General features: G+C 35.7%; 4 protein-coding genes, 1 long non-coding RNA gene and 1 other non-coding gene across 21 annotated transcripts; 4 read left to right on the forward strand and 2 right to left on the reverse strand.

The window, feature by feature from the left end:
- Positions 1-31: 31 nt before the first annotated feature.
- On the reverse strand, positions 32-3,329 carry LOC140977202 (protein RETICULATA, chloroplastic-like). Of its 3 annotated transcripts, none has more exons than XM_073441851.1 (8): positions 3,142-3,329; positions 2,405-3,048; positions 2,211-2,309; positions 1,557-1,777; positions 1,319-1,388; positions 1,084-1,163; positions 748-812; positions 32-448 (listed from the first exon to the last, which is right to left on the reverse strand). In XM_073441851.1, exons 2-8 carry the CDS (start codon positions 2,978-2,980, stop codon positions 255-257), a joined length of 1,305 nt encoding a protein of 434 aa, XP_073297952.1. In that variant the 5' UTR covers positions 2,981-3,048; positions 3,142-3,329; the 3' UTR covers positions 32-254. The 3 variants fall into 3 exon arrangements, with proteins under 3 accessions (XP_073297952.1, XP_073297950.1, XP_073297951.1); XM_073441849.1 differs by having other exon boundaries at positions 2,405-3,056; XM_073441850.1 differs by having other exon boundaries at positions 2,405-3,064.
- Positions 3,330-5,229: 1,900 nt separating this feature from the next.
- TRNAV-CAC (transfer RNA valine (anticodon CAC)) lies at positions 5,230-5,303 on the forward strand. Its single transcript has one exon. It is a non-coding gene; the product is annotated as a tRNA-Val (tRNA).
- A 45-nt stretch (positions 5,304-5,348) lies between these two features.
- Positions 5,349-8,835, forward strand: LOC140977205 (PRA1 family protein A1-like). Of its 2 annotated transcripts, none has more exons than XM_073441853.1 (8): positions 5,349-5,751; positions 6,224-6,264; positions 6,405-6,483; positions 7,125-7,211; positions 7,286-7,374; positions 7,464-7,535; positions 7,613-7,732; positions 8,526-8,835. In XM_073441853.1, the coding sequence occupies exons 1-7, from the start codon at positions 5,594-5,596 to the stop codon at positions 7,714-7,716; spliced, it is 630 nt and encodes a 209-aa protein (XP_073297954.1). In that variant the 5' UTR covers positions 5,349-5,593; the 3' UTR covers positions 7,717-7,732; positions 8,526-8,835. The 2 variants fall into 2 exon arrangements, with proteins under 2 accessions (XP_073297954.1, XP_073297955.1); XM_073441854.1 differs by lacking the exon at positions 8,526-8,835 and adding an exon at positions 7,857-8,481.
- A 1,944-nt stretch (positions 8,836-10,779) lies between these two features.
- On the forward strand, positions 10,780-12,784 carry LOC140977206 (CASP-like protein 5B2). Its single transcript, XM_073441855.1, has 3 exons — positions 10,780-11,443; positions 12,166-12,298; positions 12,424-12,784. Exons 1-3 carry the CDS (start codon positions 11,313-11,315, stop codon positions 12,622-12,624), a joined length of 465 nt encoding a protein of 154 aa, XP_073297956.1. The 5' UTR covers positions 10,780-11,312; the 3' UTR covers positions 12,625-12,784.
- A 1,761-nt stretch (positions 12,785-14,545) lies between these two features.
- On the forward strand, positions 14,546-18,157 carry LOC140977208 (uncharacterized). 11 transcript variants are annotated; one of them, XR_012175381.1, is made up of 5 exons: positions 14,546-14,709; positions 14,849-15,480; positions 15,939-16,038; positions 16,123-17,060; positions 17,352-18,157. It is a non-coding gene; the product is annotated as an uncharacterized lncRNA (long non-coding RNA). The 11 variants fall into 11 exon arrangements; XR_012175386.1 differs by having other exon boundaries at positions 16,523-17,060; XR_012175383.1 differs by having other exon boundaries at positions 14,849-16,857; positions 16,936-17,060.
- LOC140977207 (RCC1 domain-containing protein RUG3, mitochondrial-like) lies at positions 17,736-21,759 on the reverse strand. 3 transcript variants are annotated; one of them, XR_012175375.1, is made up of 12 exons: positions 21,214-21,759; positions 20,520-20,593; positions 20,331-20,412; positions 20,028-20,144; positions 19,685-19,918; positions 19,242-19,481; positions 19,110-19,153; positions 18,688-18,876; positions 18,545-18,615; positions 18,180-18,270; positions 18,051-18,094; positions 17,772-17,965 (listed from the first exon to the last, which is right to left on the reverse strand). XR_012175375.1 is itself a non-coding variant. In XM_073441857.1 (11 exons), exons 1-11 carry the CDS (start codon positions 21,425-21,427, stop codon positions 17,843-17,845), a joined length of 1,452 nt encoding a protein of 483 aa, XP_073297958.1. In that variant the 5' UTR covers positions 21,428-21,756; the 3' UTR covers positions 17,736-17,842. The 3 variants fall into 3 exon arrangements, 2 of the variants coding, with proteins under 2 accessions (XP_073297958.1, XP_073297959.1); XM_073441857.1 differs by lacking the exon at positions 18,545-18,615 and having other exon boundaries at positions 17,736-17,965; positions 21,214-21,756; XM_073441858.1 differs by lacking the exon at positions 18,545-18,615 and having other exon boundaries at positions 17,736-17,965; positions 20,028-20,141; positions 21,214-21,753.
- Positions 21,760-22,031: the final 272 nt, after the last annotated feature.

Genomic DNA, 22,031 nt, shown 5'->3' on the forward strand with positions numbered 1-22,031 from the left:
TTACAGTTGTTGAGCATTCGAGGAAATATAATTTTGTATTATTTAGGCCGCTACATGTATTTGCGTGCGTGAGTTCGAATTGCTGGCATGAATACCATTAAGTCCACCACACAACACTTAAATTTATGGCAAGTAGTGTTTCACTTTCCCTGGCAGAGATGATTTTGGTTTTCTACAAGTTCCGGAGAAATTGCTAGCTTACTTGGTTTTTCTGGCAAACAAGAAAATGAAAGGATAATTGATTCCTCTATTGGTCATTGCACACCAGACCACCTCGCCCAATCGACAAACTGCATGCCACCATACACATTGTTGGCTAATCTTACGCCAACCGTAAAAGCCAATGCAACAGGTGGAACCTGCTTTGCCAGAGGGGATGCCTCGACTATACGCTCGAGCCCATTGATAATCTGATAACGAGTGTTTGAAGAAACTGCCAGAAACACACCTGGAGAAGATATATACACTTTAGCGCAGAGGAGACGAGGATATCGTTCTAGAATAAGCAATCATCGACAAAAGGGTTTCAAAACATCCCATAAAACAGACTAAGATATTTTGAAAGTAATGGGAAATCAGACTTTAAAGAGGATAGATCATTGGTATAATTTTTACATTTCAAGAAAGATATCTTAGCACCTGCATCATTATTCCAGGTACTTTTCTTCGAAAAAAGTAACTTTTTTTAATTTATAAATATTATAATAGAACTTTTAGTTGTGAAGGACAAGGATTAAAGCAACTCACCCCAAAGTGCTGCACTCTTCAAAAGAGGTGGGACTGGAATGTCATCATCGGATTTTCTAATGCTCCTGATGCGAAAATAAAATAAACAAACATGCCTTAAGAAGTAAAACAAGCATTGATATAGGTTAGGTAAACAACAGGATCAACTTTGGTAAACCGAACTCTATCCAACCAAAGTTAGTAGTCCTAGAAACTGAACATAAAAAGACAGGCGAAGAAAACATATTTTGCATTAAACTGATTGGTTTGATTTTGATCTCAATTGACGAATAGATAGTAATGAAACTCAAACTCGATGCAAAGGTTGGAAATGAAGCCTTCTAAACAGAAATATACCTCTTGGCTGTCATAATCAAGTTAGCAATTCCTTGGCCGATAATACCACATCCAAATCCAACCAATCCATACATAATTCCCTGAAAACGACGTGTATATCATTGAAGTACATCAAAAAAGAAAAGGGCTGAGACAAAGGGGGAAATAGAAACCACAGTTACTTTTGTTATACTACCATATAATTTCCTGATTCAGAAAATTGGGTCATAACCATTGACAGAAGATGCATCATTACCTTATAAAAATAGGTCGCAATTCTCTGATTTGTCGTAAATGTTGATCCAGGCCATTCCACTTCAAACACGCTACATCACAAAAACTTTGGACAAAATATTAACCAGTTCATCAATAAAAAAACAGAAGCTATGAATAAAATAACGCGCTGGATGGCGGATAGCATCCCCCAGGGTATTCTAAAGTCGTATGACTCCAATTTCATAATTTACTCCACTCTATTTAAAAAGGGTTGAAACCTGCTAGGGAGAGCCCCATAAGCTCTCTTCATACGGCTGAGATATCCTTGAGATACAGATGGCGATCCAATTCGAGCATATGGTGCTAGCATACCAACTAGAGCAACGTTAACAACCACCCCGACTAGAAGATCTGCAGTATAAAGCTCAAATTCAGCCCAGAAGTCTTTTCCCCTCTTTTTCACTTCCGCAAATGTTGCACAGCATGAATCGATAACTATCTGAAGAAAAATAAAGAAATATATAGTTTTTACACAACAACGTCATGATAAAATGTTGATAATGTTCCTAATGTACCATGACAATAAACACAGATAAGGCAGCACATTTTATGGTCATGTGTGGCCGCTGAAAGTAAGAAAATATTATCCAAACACAGAAGGGAACTGAGAACTTGAATAGTATCAGTTATCATAGTCAAATTGAGATTACACGTGGGTCTATTTCAGAGCTGCAAGTGCACAAACTTAACTTGAGGCAAATCTCAAATGATGATATATTTCAAAACAATGCTCGTGTCATAATTGGAGAGCCAATGGCTCTCTCTAAGCTAGCAGACAACATGGAGCGAATCTAGATTTGTTCTTTGCACAAGTTCTTCCAATTGATAAATGTGCTCTCCACATGGAAAAGAACAAGTAACAAGGCACCAACCTCTGTTCCTATTTTGAAGAGAAATGATGGATCGGCCAACATCCTGTTTCTAAGCCAAGCTGATGATCTTGTTAGGAATCCGAGGAGCCAAGTCGATCCCTACATTCTCAACATTACAAAACATCAATTATTAAAGTAAAGAGTGCGCTAGATTTCTTCTCGGCTATGCTTAGTTTCACATCAAGTAGAAATACCTGCAAGTCCAGATATCTGAGAAGAAAGACTTTCCTGAGTCCCACGGTCTTGGCAGCCTCCAACATATCAGCTGGAAGGCTAATTCCTTGGGCCTCAGCCTCTAGAATCACCTCCTCAAACTTCAATATCGGCCCAAATTCTTCGTCTTCATTATCACCTTCATTATTATCCCCACCACCACCACCGCCACCAGAAAATTTCCCATTCCCATTTCCACCACTCCCATCTATGAAATTCCCACCACCACCATCTAATTTACTATCAGGTTTGGATACATAATTTTTCCCCTCAATCCTATCATCTTTACCTACATAATCACCATCACGTGCTTCGGTTGTGGTTGTTACTACAACAACAGATCGAGGCTCAGCCCCCGGATTCGATGCATTAGCAATCACAGGTCTCAGCCTTTCGTTACCACACAGCAAAATCCCATTTGTTTTAAACCCATTAACACTGAAATTTTGGAACATTTTAAACATATAACTTGAAGCCGCAAATCCCCTGCACAATAATATCTCATGCTGCAAATTCTTTAAATGGGCAATTCCAGCACTTGAAGAGCAACCCGCCATTTTGATTTCTCAACAGCTCAACCAAGATACAAGACGGCGAAAATTCGAAAAATTGCAGAAAACACCAGCTGCCAAACTAAGAGGCTTCAAATCACGTCATTAAAATTATTACTAAATTAATGGGAAATCTGAAACTCAAATACTCGATGAAAAGAGATTACCTTCGCGAGAAACTGGATCGAAATAATACTCTTTTCCGTCGTAAGTGTGAGGGAATTGGAAGAATTGAGGATAAAAAGAGGAGTTCAAGGAAATATGTACTAGTGCTGGGAGTATGGAGCGAAGCGAGAGAGACGTTACCGTCGGCCTTGTCGTCCTGATTTCAAGCTTGTAGAATTCGAGAAAGGTTTCTTCTTAATAAATTTTTTTTTTCAGTTTTCTTTTATCAATTTTATGAAATAAATATTTTAATTTATATTATTTTGTTATAAATATGATAAAATTGACTTATCAAATAAATAAAAATCAATGAAATCGTGTCACAAAAAATATAATTTTTTTTCAAAAAATGTTAACTTATTATATGAGTCAGACATAAAAATAAATCGAAACATAGATAGGAACCTGAAGGAGAGACAACAAATATCGGCTTCTAGAGCATATTTCATAATATTTCAGAGAAGAATATGTTCTATACGATAATCGATAATGCGAGGGCAGGGAATATCAACATTCGTCATCATTAAGTCTTACCAACTCACTCATGTCCATGAAGACTAATACACACCACGTTTATGATGCATTCTATTTTTATTTTATTTTTTCACAACGCGCACATGAATAAATCTTCGTACTAATATAATAGCTTGCAAACTATATTAATAATGTAAATCACCGTTTTGTGTTGTTGACAGGTACAAAAAGCAAAAACGGTGGAAGAATCAATCAATTTAATTGCAAATTCCAATAATGAACTTGCTTCTTCTCCGGAAACCTCTCATTCCTCTTTTGGACCTTGAGAACTCCCTTTTGAGAACTAAGACATGCCAAAACTTATTTACTCGATTTCCAGAGGTTGACTAGACAAATCATATATGACAAACTCGTCCAATCAAATATTATCAGGGATAATCAAATTCTTAACCAAAATTCAAACATTCTATTTTTCTATATTTTGTGAGCATCGAACACATTTTATTTAACATACAAACCTAACTAGTTGAAAATTAATAAATATCAGTTTCATTATGCATTATATTAAAGTGGGAGTGTCATAATTATAAAAATTGGTGAAGTATCATAATACAATTTGGGATAGAAAAACTAGAATACTTGTTGAAATGCCACATGACACATCAACATCGATGATACACAATATTTATCGGCCTTTTCCCCTTCTCGTTTAATATAATAGATATACATATATGCACATATATATTTGTCATTAAATATTGTTCGTAAATTGTTCAAAAATTTACTTTCACTACCACCGTGTGCGAAAAATATATATTTAAACTCATTGAGCACACATTTTTTGCTTGGATTAAAATTGATACAAAACATTAAAAATATTGTACTAATAATCGATTATTTCAGATCTGATACTAATATATTTAAGTAATCAAACATTTATAGCAAATATTGATAATAATGACACAAATTTTTTTTCGGATGAAAATCGATACAACATTGAAAATATTATACTAATATGTAATATTTGACTACTAATTGTTTTAGATCTAATACAAAAGATAAGATTTTGAGTATAAAATTGAAACATTTTTATTAATATCATCATTTATTACACATGTTTGGGTATACACAAATAATATATTAATACTAGATATAAAATCATTGACACTCTAATATTTGTCTCATTAGTATTAATATTTGTTATATATATTTAGGTAATAAAAAATCATATATTAGTATCAGATACGAAACAGTTAATATTCCAATATCACATATATTAGTACCATATTTCTAAGTTTTTTTTTACCGATTTTATCCTAGAAAATATATGTGGGCTCAATTCTCAAAGAGTGTGCATACATTTTGTTGTAGATTATGATATGCAAACACATAAATTTTTTGACAAAAACAAAATACAAATTTAAATTTGAGCGTGCGAATTTAAAGCAAATTTATCCAATATTCTTTGGTACTTTCATAATAATGAAATTATGTGTGCTGTCCCAAAGCATTTGCCATTTTTCCCAATGGTTTTCATTTTTATCCTGGTTCTCTTCACATATGTACTTACTTTGTATTCATTAAATAATATATGAGAAGACAACGCTAACAATGTTGTCTGGGTGGTGTAGTTGGTTATCACGCTAGTCTCACACACTAGAGGTCCCCGGTTCGAACCCGGGCTCAGACATCAATTTTTTCTTTTTTCTATTTAATAATATTCCAAAGCACATTTCTCTAATTTTCCCCTAAAAACCTCAAATAGAAATCGAACATTTTCATTTTCACAATCTCACCGATCACATTCCTCTCAACCAAATCTCTCCCGTAATCATCAATTGCACCTTTTCTTCAGCCCAAATTCTTTCCCCTCGATCGTCAATTAAATTACGTTGTTCCCTTTATTTTTTCCGATTGTTTCTTCCTAGGGTTTCTCTCGATCATCTGGATCAAAAAAATCTGGTTTATTGAATATCAGTAATGGATTGGGGAAACGTCACGACGGAGGATCTGATCGAGGCTCTGCGAGAGGTGGATTGGTCGTCGCCGCCGCGTCCGGTTTCAGAATTCTTCTCCCGATTCACTGTCCCGCGTTCTTATGCTAAATGGAACAGTCGTGTCAAGTGCAATCTCTATTAGTACGACTCTTCTCTTTAACTACTCTTATAAGAATGTATGTCTACGACGAAGACTCCCCAGGGACGAGGGGTACTTGATTTGTGATCCGATTCCTAAATTTGAGTTTTGAGAAGAATGATTTCCGAGTTTCAGTGATTTTGCGATGCTTGTTTAGCCATTAAATGATGTGTATCGATAGTATAGTTTCATGATGTGGGGGGACTTGGTAGGAAAAAAATATGAGAAACAGTCAGATATATGGGTTTGATGTCTGATGTTTTTAATCTTTTGTTATCTAAAAATATCTTACTTCTCGGTGATGGATATTTTAATCTTCTTATTTGTCTAGTGTGAAATGATTTAGGTTTAAATTACGTGGTCTGAGTTTTTTGCTGTATGTATTTTTTTTCTGTATGTGCACCAGACAAGTTTAATAAGTGTTTTTCCCTGCAATTCTAACATGCTTCTTGTGTTGTTTCTATTCTTTTTCAGCTATCGAACTAATTATTTCATGTTGGTCGTCTTCATTCTTGGTAAGGAACCTATTGGAACCTGATTTCATACATCCTATGCACTCATGTCCACGTTTGTCTTTCTGTACATGGCATGCAATCACATATCTATGCTTGTCTTTGATTTCTAATAAAAGTATCTTCATGCTTTGGGGTTTCAGGGATGGGATTTCTTCGGAGTCCCCTTGCTTTTGTAGCAGCATTAATGACAGCACTGAGCATTGCGTTTCTGAATGATAGGTACGGATTTCTAAAATTGCCCTATTTTCTTATGGGTATTTAATCTGTAATCCATAAGAATTCACCATCAATTTGTTTTCCTTATTTGGGTGGATGGATGTCGTTCTTCTTGTTTTATTAAGTTTTCTGAAGGTGCAAAGTTTGATCTTTGATGTGAAAATTCTACTCTAGAATCAATTGAATAAAACGCGATTGGGATATGGTGACAGTAGCCACTTTAAGTTAGTCTACAGCAAATTAATGTTGATTCGGCTGAAAAAATGGCTGATAGCTGCCACTTTCCTATTACTCTGCAATACAGAATTAGCATGTCTGCAGGGTGCTTTTGAGAACATCGCGTCAAATTGTATCCCTCTCCTGTTATGTGCTATCTACAAGTAAAATTTCTCATTATGCTTCTTTGTTTGTTGTGGATCATTCATCATCATGAGCTCAAGGTGGCTGCTATTCCATAGCAAGTACTATAGGCTGTGAAGAAATTACGGCGAACCGTTTATTGTCATCTGAAATACTTGAGCTGGTCGGGTCAACATAATTATTCTGTCTTTTCCCTGCCCTGTGTAGCCCTTTACCTGCTTTGATTATGTGAAGCTAGAACGGATTCATTTAGAAATCTTATTAGTTAATAAATTTACATACAGCTTTGCAGGTACTTTCAGTGAAAAGGTCACAAGAACCGTCAGGAAGTTTTCTCCACATTTGGCTGCCAAAATGAGGCCTGCCCTCACGTAAGTTTGTTTGCGACTTTGAAATTGTTAAGTATCCGAATGCTGTCCCTTACCTATATATGTCACTCATTTAGGCCTGTAATTCGTGGGCGACCATCTGCAAAAAGAGCAATTCATGTATGTGGACAGCCTCGTTGGGTATTTGTCTTTGTATCTGCTGTGGGTAAGTAATTTTTAAGTTCTTTCCATCATAAAAGGAATGTCATTTGAAGAGTAAGCTGTAATGATTTTTCTATAATATTCTACTTGCAGTTGGTTTCATCCTCTGGTTTGTTTCGTGTGGCCTTCTTACTCTCCTGTGGGCACTTGCTATTGGCCTTCTTGGTAATAATATTTTTGTGGTTTTTTTCCTTTGTGATTCTAATGGCCTCTAATTATACAATCCCCCTCCCCCACCTCAGCCACCCTCATTCATGCAAGCTTTAGAACACCAAATCTCAAAGCTCGTCTAAACACATTCCGCGAGGAATTCCGTGCAGTTTGGCGCAATTATAGTGAGCTGTAGCTTGCAGAAAGAGCAAGTAAGTTATTTTGCTTTGATCAATCTCTAATTAATCTCTCTGTCTTCCTTCCCTCTTAATCTTTTTTATCTATTTTATCTTTATCTTTCATGGTGATCTTATAACTTCTGTCTTGTTTGTGTAGTTGCATGATTGTTTCCTGGGGGAAATAATTTTCTTTCTAATTTCAAAATGTGGAAAATATTTATGTTCTCCAAGACTGTTATGTGGGTATGATGCCTCATGTATTGCTTTATCCTAAAATATGTCGTTTTTTCTTTGCAAGAATACATTGCTGGTGTCATAATTCAAATCACACAATTTCCCTGAAGTCGGGGGAACTGGATAGGCTGGTAGTGCTTAACTAAAGAACACAGCTTTAGGTTTACTATATGAATATAACTGTATTAATAGTTACTATCTGGATGTCATGATATAAATAGTTACTGTAAAAATGAGGAAAATAGTGTAAGCAATCTCATTATTGGTTCAAAAATCCTGGCGTCGGTTGAAAAATAAGCTGCCGATGAACAAATTCTTTCAGTTTCACTGTATATCCTCGTGATTTATTTGAAGTTAATGGTCAGCATTTATTGCGAGGTCAGCGTTTAAGCGACTTGTGCATGAGGGTGTATTATTCACCCAGAACAAATTTTTTGTCTCCATCTTCGTACATTGGATCTGTTTAATCTTTCCAGTTACCGTGTGATATTGTTACTCTATTCCATTTGAAAATCAAATTCTCTTTTCAATGTCATCTCAGGTACGACCCTGCCATTAGAAATCTTTTGATGATATTTACTTCTTTATGTAGGGTACCTGTCCGTCATGGACACGTCACATCTGTTCTCTACGCACCGTTAGATTTTCAACTTTTTCCATGCCGTATACTATACTCCAAGTTTCTTGAAGAAACGTGCGTTGCTAAGATCTGCAGATCGGTAGAAGGTTGTAAATTTCTTGAATTCCTTGTTAGATTTCACCGGTTATTGACGGTTGTGCTTTGGTTATGGGCAATCTTTTGGATTTTATATTTAAAGATTTCCTATTATGGTGTGCTCATTGTCTACTTAGCAACCAGAACTTAATATTGTCCGATTAAATTATGGCATTAGATGACCGAATATTTGTTTTTAAAGCATGCTCCATAAACATAATAATGGCCTCAAAAATCGATAAAGTTTCTTACCTTCTCGAAATATTAAAAAATGTCTGCTTCGTCAACTTGTCGATAGTACGAATGACTGAATGATGAATGAAAAGGGTATGTGAATGGATGTTTTTGATTTATGTTGGGAGCATGAATGCCGAATTCCGAACAAATGGTCACAAGATCATCATGAATATACGTTGTAAGCAAGCGACTATGGCTAATGTTGTGGCAAGATCATCCATACAAAAAGGTAAATTGATAAAATATCAAATTTATTGAATACGGAGAAGATGATCGAAAACCTAAATTAAAAATAGATTAGGAAAATAGTTTACTCCATGTTATTATTATGTCGTAGAAGGCTGGAAATTTAATTTCTATTCATTCATTTTTATATATAAGCTTCATAGGATTCAATAATAACAAATATATTTCCATTATTTTGATATCGTTGAGTGAAGTGTTCACCTATCTTTTGGAAAACGAAATTATACAAATCTTTAATTTAATGGTTTCGATTAATTTATTTGAAATCTTATTATCTAGAGTAGGTCTCTTGTGAGACGGTCTTACGAATTTTTATATGTGAGACGGGTCAATCCTATCGATATTCACAATAAAAAGTAATATTTTTTTCATGGATAACCAAAATAAGATATNTTCACAATAAAAAGTAATATTCTTAGCATAAAAAATAATAATTTTTAAATAGATGATTCAAATAAGAAATCTGTCTCACAAAATATGATCCGTGAGATTATTTCACACAATAAGAGTGTATTGCGTCCTAGCGTATAACATATTTACTTCATGGAAAGAAAATACGCAATACATCGCAAAAAGCTGTCCCCCAAGAAAAGCAAAATGACATGCATTTACTATGTAAGATTCACGGTACCATCGCTGTTTCCTTAATCTCACAGACTGTCCCATCTTTTCTCCCTCTCTTTCAAGCTAACTCCATGTGTACCGTACTTCCGTTTCGTCTTTTCCATTTTTCAATAATTTCATACTTAATCGCAACTATTGATGCTAATTAATCATGGGTCTTTAGCTGTGAAACGATAAGTCTCATATCAAGCCGACCGATTGATGAGGGGTATGGGATCAATCATGGGATATTACTTGAATTGGGCTCGAGCTGTTGCGACAGCTTGTGGCTTCATGCTGTTGATTGGGTTGGCCTGCTGTTGTCTTGGCAGCAAACCTCGGCGGCACGGAGACAGTAGCAGCAGCACCGGGGCTTGTGGTTGCGACGGTGGTGTGTGAAGTCCGATCAAATATACGTTCGAGGAAAGACTAGCAAGCCATACGTATTCTCTGTGAATATGAAGATAAATTTATTTATTAATTATAGGTTAATTTATTTATTGGGGACTTTCTATTTTTAGGGGCTTTTGTTGTTTGACTAGATTTGGTTTGGTTATATGTATGGGACGTCCACCTTTGTTGCTGTAAAGGAATAAACATGTCTTCCCTTTCTATTCATTTAAGCCCAAAGAAATCCATACCATCCAAGAAATATTTATTTGTTTAAGAGGCTTTTAGATTTTATTTGGAGTGTACTTTGATTATAAGTTTATTGTTAACAATGAAACAATATATGAAAGTTTATTTATTTACACATTAGTTACATAAAGTAGAATGTATTTCAAATGACATCGTTATTATATGAAATTATGATAATCAATATGAAGCACGGTATAAAAATGCAACAATTGTGGATATGAAGTTTATATACATAAAAAAAATGTATTTGAATATATTTGAAATTTATTGATCTAAATACAAATAATTCTCACTTTCACACATAAAAATGAGTTTAATTCTTTAAATGTATCCTAAAATTGCTCTATGAACGAAAGAAAGTAAAATTATTCCTCACTTATTATTTTTAACTAATTTTTGAGTCCCGTTACAAGTTGTCCCAACTCGATGAATGATTGCAAGACAAACCGTTAAAATAATGAGTTTAAAAAAGGATTCAATTGTTAACGCGCAATTTCAGTAGCTGTTACAGTGTTCATCCTCCATTAAAATATTGCAAATGGCTCTGAAAATCGAAATTTACGTACGTAAACAAGTCAAAAAATGCACATGTAACTATGTAAGTATTATATGACAGAGAGCCCATCAAGTTTTTTTGCCGTGATTTTCTTGGAACGAACCCCAACGGTTCTTTTTTGGTCGTATGGCTGTGGGATGAAACGATTTTATCATATGTCCAATCCAACCTACTCCATTCACGCATTGTAAGCTCTACACAAGCGAATTTTGAAATTGTATGCATTCGGAGAATAGTTTATTGAAGTGGGTTTGCGAAAATGGGGCTGATTAGAGTAATCTAGGGGTTTGGAGAGGGCCCTTTGCCCTTTTCTTTTCATCTCTTAGGAGAAGGGCCCTTTGCTTCGGACTTGAAGCAAGGAAAGACATTTTTCTGAAGTAAAGATGAAGGATTTGTTTGGAAGTCCAGGGACAGTTAGTGGCTTGCTGTTAAGAACTGGGCAGTGTTTATTTGCAGCTGGCTCCATTGGAGCTATGGTTTCCGCTCTTGGGTTTTCTAACTTCACCGCTTATTGGTAAATCTGATTTCTCTGCTGCCTCTTTAATGTTCTTATTTATTGCTTAAAGATTCTGTTTGGTGAAGTTAGCGAACACTCATTAAAGATTCTCTGTTCGTACATTTTTTGTCTTGAATTATTTGGCAACTTCCAGTTTTGATTTTACTGTAAACCCATCAGAAGTAATTATGCAGACACATAAGATCTGTTGCTACATGATGTTGAAAGTTAAATTCTTTCTTGATCTTGGTTTGCTCGGAAAGCATGGGAATGTCATGAAATTTTCACCATTGTTTCGATAATAGACGAATTTGCAGCTTCTCGAAACACCTTTGGGAATTTAAGGTTGTTGATCACGTTTGAATGCTGGCCTGGAAATGGTAATAACTGACAGGACACTTGATTGACTATGCTTAGGTAATGTCGATGGAAAAGACATGGTATGTCTGCCTTTGTGGAGATTTGGAAAATACAAAGTTAACTAACTAAGTGTGTTGTTGGCTGTTATCTGTTTGATCTCTGGTCATACCAATTTCAGTCAGAGGGGCTGAATTCGTAGTTGAAAACACACACGATTTTCATCTCTTCCTTTTGTTGGCTTATATACAAGAGACTTCCTTTCAAACTGTGATAACATGCTGTAAATATGGAGCCTGGTGCCTGCTGATTGCTTTTCGATGAGGTTTGTTGAATCTACTCGTTTTATTGTATTGATTCAATTTGGCCTTAATTGGATTCAGCTACCTTATTGCCTCGATGGGGCTTCAAGTTTTATGGAGCTTTGGTCTTGCATGTCTTGATGTCTATGCATTGCGGATAAAAAGAGACCTCCACAGTCCAGCTCTAGTGAGCCTGTTCATTGTTGGTGATTGGGTAATTTCTAGAGGACGCACTTTAAATTCTACTTGCTGCATCACAGAGTGCTCTGCTCGATATGTTCCAGTTGTTTTTCATATTTTATTAACGAACTTTTGACTAATTGTAATACCAAAATGCAGGTAACAGCAACATTATCACTTGCTGCTGCGTGCTCATCGGCAGGTATTGCAGTTTTATATGCAAAAGACTTGAAGTTTTGTACTGGTCCGACACATCTTCCATGCAAAACATTCGAGCTCTCCATAGCTCTAGCATTTATCACATGGTTCCTTATTGCAGTGTCATCTTATGTAATGTTTTGGATATTGGCTTCAGTTTAAATGAATTTGGATTGAGATTTTCAAGCTCGAATTCGAGTCGATTATTTTTCCAGCAATTTGAATTCAATGTCAACAAGCTCGATGTTATAGGGCATAAATCAAGTTTGAGCTTGAGCTTTCTTGTACATCGACAAAAATATCTTTTAGTTCGAGTTTAGACGGTTCTTGAGCTACTTGGCTGTTTGCAAACTAGTTGACTCATTTCCCCGTCAACCCAAGATTAAGATATATCATGTAATATATAGATAGTCCTTTTTCTTTGTGTGCATGGGAGAGAGGAGACCAATAAAGATTTGTGCGATAATTTCACGAGAGATCTACTGTTTGAGAATTGGTTTTGAAATTCTATATTTTGTATTCTTTTCTAATCAATGACATAATTTTTAGATTAAATTGTGTTTGAATAAATATTTGCATGGAATGATATTTTTCATATGGTATATTGGGAAATCAGCAAAAGTTGGATGAATTATAATGATTATGTTGGTAAGTATATAAATCAATAAATTTTTTTTTTGAAAAAATAGTGAGAATGAAATGATGTTAGCTTATTTTATTCTAAGGAATGAAAAAGTTTTTTTCCCCTTGATGATTGATTGTTGAAAGATACTAAATTATTTTAATTATGAAATTATTTAAAAATCTATTTATAAATTTTTATAACTAAATATTTTAATTTTTATGATTAAATATCTAATTATTAAAATAATAATGTAATAAATATTATACTATTATTTAAATATATCTAATTATTAAAATAATATAACTGTGAATAATTAGTTAAACTACGAGTTGTCCAGTTTTATCAATAATATACGTTTCAATTATTGGGATATGCTTATTAAAAACATTGTCCCTCCATCTATGACTTTGATTAATTAACTCTATTTATTTGACTATGAGATGGACGGTTTTAGGTACAGTTTAGATTCAGATTTATACTCGCTCTCATATGTTTTAGATTTAATTATCATATATGAAAATTGTAGAAGTCAAAACGATTTTTTTTAACGGGAAGCTCTCAATCGTTACTCGTATGTGCGCACTGGATAAACTATCGTGTTGAATGCAGTAGCTTGTAAGCTACATTAACCAAATAAATCACATTAGACAAGCCTTGTATGATAAGTTCGTAAAAAAAAATTTAGTAGAAAATATAACTCGTACACGTACTCCACTAACTTAAACGCTCATTAAAAAAAAATCCAAATGAATTTGTTGTTTTGATGTGAACGAGTTATTAAAAAGTTTGTAGCTGTTAGGCCAAGGATTCGATTGAAGTGTAGAACAAAACAACTCCCCCATCATATAATATTTATCCTCCCTCCCAACTAGAAATAATCAAATAGATGTCGCAGGGTTAATGTTGACACCATCAAATATATAATTCACATGACAAGCATTGAAACATTAAATCAAATTCTTGAAATCATTTTTAAGTCATCTTTATATTCATTAATCAAATAGATGTCGTCGGGTTAATCTTTATATTTTAGAAACCAACATAGTTTTTTTTTTTCAAATATTTACATCATCCACATATAATAAAATTATTTTTCTTTCAAGTTGTTTTATCTAAGACAAATTATAATCTACTCCAAAATATTTAAAAAATAAATACTTAACTATAAACAAAACACAAAAATAATCATAAGTCAATTTTATGAAACAAATCTAAATGATATGAGTGGAATAAAATCTACCCGAGACCGTCTCATTTCAGAACCAAGTAAGTGTATCACGTTGTGGGCCCGGAATCAAAGTGCGCCCGAGGAATCGTTAAATCCAACTCTAGACATATTTCAAATCCGGAAAACGACATGTATATTTATTTAAAGAAAAAAGGCAGAGCCCACTGGGCCAGGAAGCCCTATAAATCAGTCGCTGCTATTATTTTACTCAAATTATATTATATCACCAAAAGCAAAAGCCATTTGCCCCAATGCAATCCTCCCCGCTTTCGATCATTCGCACAGCAAATCGTATCTAATTACAGATTCTGCGATCGAGTTTGCAACAGTCGGCAATGGAGGCAAACGAGTTTCAATTTATTCACCATTCTTTTATTTGATAGTTCACATTACTGTAAGTTTTTCTGTGTTTTGTGTTCTCGAACTTTAGTTTCATTGCTATTCGTTTGTCTTTGCTTCTTTTGTGGATGGATTTGGTGGATATATGTGGTTTTTCTATTGTTTTGTCTAATGCTGTCGGTTATTTTTTGCAGTTTTCGAGCTGGATTACGCCACTAAAGCTGTCCTTTCACGCGTTTCTATATCCATCCATCTGACAAAATCAAATCTCGGTGGCTTGTGCGCGATACAGTCGGGAATTTACGGTTTTCGATTTAGTTTGATCGTCTGAGTCGTGCGTTCAGCTGTAGTTCTCCTCAGCATCACAGAAGTAAATTCGGTGTTTTACTTTTGATCGGGCGCGCAGCTTCCATCCAGTTTTTAACTTCCTGTTTAGTAGTTTCTAAGTATCTCTACTCACAAAAAAATAATGGACACTTGTGGAAAGAAAGTATTTACAGTTCTCTTTTAAAATAGCTTTGTAACCAGTGTATCAAGAACCTTTATAGTTGAAGAGAGGTTGAAGATGTTGATTTCTTTGTTATTGAAACCAATAGAACCTCCAATGAAACGAAAAGACGGTCTACGAATAGTACAGGCAGGACGAGCATCGTATAGGGGCAGCTAGTGTTTTCAGTTTAACTGACTGGTTTTTACTTGTAATTTAAGATATTTCAAAATTTGTATCCATGAGGATTAGTTCCTCGAGGTTGTTTCTCCAAAGACTTTGCTACAATTCTCCATGGAATTATGCGGCGTTCTGGAAGCTTAAGTACCAACCTGAAATGTAAGTCGACTCTTAGACGCTTCGATCATATTGTTTTTTTTTCCTGCGCTTGTCGGCTTTCCTCTGAATCGGACTCAATTATTCTGTTAGAAAAACGTAGAAAGTCTCATATTACTTATCGATGTCTATTTTCTTTCTAGATGACGTTACTATTTTCTATTATGGGAACTTCCAATGTTTGTAGTGTTTCGAATTGAAACCATAGCTCATGTCTTCTCTTTGTTACAAAGTGGCCAGTTATCAAGATCAACTCGTCCTTTTGTGGCCTTTTCCCTACCTCCTTTTTCCAACAAACAAAATCGGATTGTATTGTCCATACTCTGTACTTTCCAAGATGGAACATATTGAATGTAATTTTCCATATCGCAGAAAATAGCTTGCGCATGTCAGAAGTTGAACTAAAAAGTTTTACTTGACAAATTTGTATAGAAATTTTTGTTTCTGAATTTTTTTTATAGAATTCTTCCACCCAAGTTTCATGGGGACCATCGCGCCCGCCCATTTCTATGTGGGTGCTCGAAGAAATTGGATTCAACCGGGTGGTACTCTCAATCACATGTAGTTTCTTCTTTGTCTTTGTTAATACTGTAATGTAGAAAGCCTCAAACTTGTTGCTTATAATCATTTATTATTATTTGGTAGATTGCTGTGATATTCATGTAGTAGGAAGAAGTAAGCGTCAAAAGGGGGTCAGTGCCATGACAAAAAATATCAGGGGGTAGATTTTTCAGGGGAATTGGTATTTGGTACAAGCAAATCATTTCTAGGAGTCAGCTTCAAGCCCACTATTGTTTCTAGGAGTCAAATGATACATTTGCGATTTTATCTTGAAAGTGTGAAATATCACATTGATCCTCTACTAGATCTTGTAAAACTAAGTTTACAGCTTTATGCCTTTGTTTCTTCCTTTGCCAAAATTATATATACAATACCACGTGGTGCAATGATCACTTTTAAGAAAATTCTGTCCTTCATGATTTTGTTATTTTTTAATTTATAATTTTCTGACATCTTTTAAATGGAAAATGACATTATATTTCAGTGTTCTGACATGGGAAGATTGCTTCTGTGACATGACGAAACAAAGAGATTCCTTTGTCCCATCTGAAAACTTCTACTTTGACTGCTCGGATGATGTACTGAGTTCCAATTTTAATTCAAGGTTACTTGATGGATCTCTTGATGAATATCCAATTGGACTTGTAGTGGTTGAAATGTCTAGTGCTTCTCATGTTTTTGGGAAGGGGTAAGTTGGGCAGTAGAATTAGGAAATGAACACCATCAATGCCCAATAATTGTGAAAGATCTCGACAATCCAGGACAAATGCTTATTGAGGCAAGCATATCATCTAATCTTCAACCGATGAAGGCTGATATGTATTAAGGCCTATAGTTTCTTTCTGCTTTTTTCTTTTTGGCAATTTATTAGCCATATAATACATATTTTTTGACCAGATGATGTGTATTGACCACGGCCGGTTCCTGGAAATTGCCGATGTGATTCAGCGTTTACATTTAACCATCCTGAAGGCTGTTATGGAAAATGTTCTGAAAAGTCGTTGGCGCACTTCATTGTCGAGGTACTGATTTATTGTTTCTAGAACCTCAAATTTAGCACCAAAATCATCTGGTTTGGATGATGAATGTTAGCCAATGATGAAATCTAAATCCAATCCAATCAAAGTTGCATTAAATATCTCCGAGTTAACGTATTAATTAGTGTATTTATTACTTTGAAATTTATTACATTTGAAAACATATATCTTGAATTTCGTTTTAGGGCACCTGTTCTCAACATCATCCTAACTCGTTACGTTTAAAATTTCTCCATTCTCCCTCTAAATAAGGACTAATTTCATTTTTTCTTGCAGGCCACGGAAAGCTTCCAACGATTGGATATCTTTTGGCCTCTGATGCAACTTTTGCAACGCCCCGTGCCAATCGGAATGAAACACATTTGAAAGGTGTTGTTCTGTGGTCCGTTGTATTAAGTTTGTGATGTATATTCAGGAGAACCAACTGTCCTAATCTGTAATTGAGACCTACCATGTGGAGTGGATATGTAAGTTTTGTCGACTGTATAAACTCGATTTTTTTTTTATTAGCACTCTGGTGGCATGTTGTGACACTGCGTAGATGTTAACCACTGGTTCTTGAGCGATGAATGTTCACAACGCAAGCAAATATATAGTTGACGAGGTAGAAAATCTTACAAGCTTGTTCACGAAAACACATGCTGACTGATACAGGAGACGAAGAAAATTGCAAATGTCGAGGGCATATAAAAAACTCGGCAAACTGTTATTATAAACCGACAACCTAATGAAATGGCTTGCATATTACGGCAACATCATGAAAACTTTTACATGGTCGGCTCACACAATGAGAGAGTATGCCACCAGCCACATGCAATTTTCTTAGGAATGTAGTTTTTGGTAACTACCGGGGAAGGTATGCTCCTGTCAGTTACATCTCCAAGGCCAAGCTGTTGGTAGAAACGAGGAAAATGTTGTTCGATGGGAAAAAATCTATACGAATGTAAACAAAAAACTTGCCATGAGGTAGTTCACCTGTCCGTATTTATTCCAGCCCCAGCTAAAAATTTCACCGTCGTCTGCAAAAACATGAATTGGCAAATAAATAATATTGTCACAAGATCGGGACAACTATTAGACTTTAGTAATTCGTATTTGTATTACCTGTTAATATGGCATTGTGACGAGCTCCGGAAGATACAATTTTGGCTCTCTTATTCTCCAGGATTGGCGAATCTAAAAGCTTAGGGACGACCTGTAACATCACAAATCGTTTGACGTTAATCTGCCGTTGGAGGATTAATATTCCTAGATTAAATTGGAGAAATTTCAACCGTATGGTGCTGCAAGCCTATTCTGCGTTTCATCTAAAACTCGAAATCACAAATCAAATTTACCCTAAAACTGTCTCATAGAGGTTTCACAGAGAGTTCGGATAAATTCTCTCCTTTCCTTCGCATTTTGTCATAGCTTTAATCAATTTCAATTAGGGTAATTAATGAGGCATTCCTACGTCACAGTAATAATACCTGCTAATCCTCTTTGCAAATGTAACTTCACACCGAGAGTAGTTGGTAATAATTTGGTTTCTGAGGAACTTCTAAAAAAAACATAGAACAGAAAAAACTCGTACCAGGATCAGAAACAACGTAAGAAACAAGCAGTAAAATACCTGAGACTGTTCAGAACTGGTTCCCAAACCTAACTGCCCAAACTGATTCCCACCAAAAGCGTGTACACGGCCATCTGCACCAATGCATACTGTATGCCAAAGTCCAGCTGCCACTGCTTCTATCTGAGTTCCCAATAGGGAAGAGACGCAAGTTGGTCTTAGCGAATCATCCGTATTCCCCTGTCCACACTGCACGATTAAAATTTCCATCAGAGTTGTCTAATTGCAATTTTTTCCTTCTAAAATCTTATCTTAACCCCGACTATCAAGAAGTCCTTCATGCATAATAATTCTGATAAAGCCACAAATATCAGGAATTCTTTCATATATAATGATTTTGTGCACACACATGAAATAATTTTTAGCATGTAAATGTACAAGATGTTAAGATATGAAATGCAAAAACAAATATGATTGGACACCTGGCCATAAGATCCCCAGCCAAAAGTAAGAAGCACACCAGCATCTGATAATACAATGCAGAAACTTTTCATTTATTGATGATGTGGTGAATTTTTTCAACAGACAATTTAAGCATAGAAATCATTGCTCACCTGTTACTACGGCACTGTGTCTGCCTCCGCAAGCAATGCCTTTTACATAATTTCCCATGGATTTAAAAGGCTTACCTCCCTCGGTCACACTTTCTTGATGAATCAAAGCAGAACTGTCTTTTTCAATCGATGATGGAACTATACAAGGTATAAGATGAGGAAAAGCCACCACCTTCATCCGAGAACCCAAACCAAGCTGCCCATCACCTCCATAGCCCCAACCCCACACCAGTCCTACATCTATATCCAGTGAAAAAGATGATGCACGAGATAATTCCATGTTCTCACAAATAAAATTCTTCTCGCTAAACATGTTAGACACTAAAGAATTTATATAGCTTGGTACCTCAAAACACCTACATAGCTGTAATGTGTAGGCTCAAAGAGAAAACTCACCAAAAATCTGCATTGAGCAGACTGCAGAATGGTATGAGTAGATTTACCTGACAATGCCAACGTATGTCGGCCACCAGCAGCAACAGAGGTGATCTTTACTCCAGGTTCTAGGTTTACAAGACAAGGTGGCATCGAAAAAGTTTCATCTGCAGGCATTGATACTTCAAAGTCGGGTTGAACTTCAAGTTTTCTTCTCTTCATGCTTTCATCTCCAGTTTTTTTCACATTCGAGAAAGATACCAAGCCAGCCGTAGTTTTCAAACCTTGAGGGCTGTGGCTCCCTGTCACATGCACCTGAGGTGTTAACACCTTAACTGTCGAACTTACAGATATTTTTTAGAATAGTTATGGAGTAAACTTTCACCCAGAAGATTATTGTCTCCAAGTTACCATGTTCCGTTACTGTTGAACTTTGTTTCGTGGATGTGTCATCTTCACATCTTTTCATGCTGGTCAAACCAGAAGGAATACTCTCTTTCCAACCCCAAGTGTATACTTCTCTATCTGCTTATAAATGTAAATATGTAACATGAAGAGCAAAACGAGCTTCTTGGGCAATATATGTAACTGAAGGAATGAATTAAACCGTTTACATATCACTTATCCTGCTTGGTAAATAGATGATCATTCTAGATGCAATTGCCTTAATAATTAAACAACCTAATACTAGCAGAAAAAGGTTGTTCAAAATACCAGTAACTGACACACAATGTGCCCAACCAGCAGCAGCTTTCACGATCGGATCATTAGTGGGAAGTGGATAAGACTCCGGAGTCTTATGATATGCGGAAAAAAAAATAGAATCATTTTAAGAAGTAGATGCTTAGCCAATTCCAAGCAATTTGAAAAATGATTTAAGAACCAAGATATTAGCCACAGTACCCCATGCTTTCCTGAGGCCAAATAACTTTGACCTTGATCATCAGCTGAACCCCATGTGATGACTTTTCCAAACGCTGCCAAGAAGAAAGCAAATGCATAATTGTTTCTATGACAGTGAGTTGGTACCACGGCATTAGATACATTAAGTTCTGGAGACACCCGGCTTATCTTTCCATCGTTGTGAAGAATAAAATTTATAAATTGAACTGCGATGCAAAAAACCATAAGATTCCATTCGCGCACAGTCAATTAAACAGTTCTTTAGACCTAAAAAAGCCATAAGATTCCATTCGCGCAAAGTCAATTAAACAGTTCTTTAGACTTACTTAACAAAACACCTTGTCATATTTTTTGCGCCCTGATTACTACTCTCTTCAGGATAAGAAGAGTGAAGTTTTTACTAAGCATCATATAATAAATATAGCGACCCAAGTAGTTCCTCTTGTGAAAAATCCAGGATCTAACAAATTGTAAAGATTTTACTTCGCATCTGTAAAACAAATTGTACATATTTTACTTCAAATCTTTTGAATACAACAATAAACTCTTTCATAATTTCTAAAACAATATTTTCCAAATCCAAACTCTTTTCATGTATCACTGCAGATCCATCATCAGAAGCAAGAAACGACAAAAATAGCATGTGGACATTCGAAACATACTAAGTAGCACGAGAGAGCTTTCAAACAATAACCTGAAATAGCCATCCCAAATCCGCATCCGCCGCCACAAACATCCTTCCACGAATCGCCTGCGACTTCCTCTTCCGGAAAACGTACGGAAGCTGGCGAAGCCAACGACGACTGCTGCATCATAACTCCCGGGAAATAACCCCACATCAACACTTCCAGCTTCTTTTCATGCTTCCTCTTGATTTCCGCATCTCCCTTCTCTTCAACGCCGTTCATTGCTTCCTCGGAAGACAGTAAACCAAAAACAGGTGCTAAATGTAGTATCACACTCACACACAACAACAATCACCGCAATTCTGGCGTCAAAATCCAGAAAAAAATTTCCCGGTATCGGCACGTGTCTAGTAGAAGGTGAAATGGAAGCCTCCTTACGGTGAATCTGGAAACTTCGGAAGGCCGTATATAAATGCATATCGTGCATTAAAATAATGCGCATATGGGGACTAAAAAATGAATACATCTAAGTGCGTATCAGTTGCGAGCATCCTGTCAATGCTACGTCGGATCCGCCGTGGCCCAGCGGAGACACGTATCGCCACCGGATTTGCAGGATTTCGTGGATTTTGCGCCACCCATTCCTTCGAAGTTTCTGGAATATCCATCTAACTTTTATCTTTCTTTTAAATCGGGACAGCTGTCTCANCATAATTGGAATAATCTCATAAATATATATAAATGAAATATATCGAGAAATTAATGAAGGGTCTTAAATACACGTGGCGGATTTGCAGGACTTTACAGAATACGCGGCATCTATGCCATCGAAGTTTCTGGAAATGTCAAATATCGTTTAACTCTGTATTGATTACGACAACGGTTC

Source organism: Primulina huaijiensis, chromosome 5, assembly GCF_012295235.1.
Source record: "Primulina huaijiensis isolate GDHJ02 chromosome 5, ASM1229523v2, whole genome shotgun sequence".
Lineage (NCBI taxonomy): Eukaryota > Viridiplantae > Streptophyta > Magnoliopsida > Lamiales > Gesneriaceae > Primulina > Primulina huaijiensis.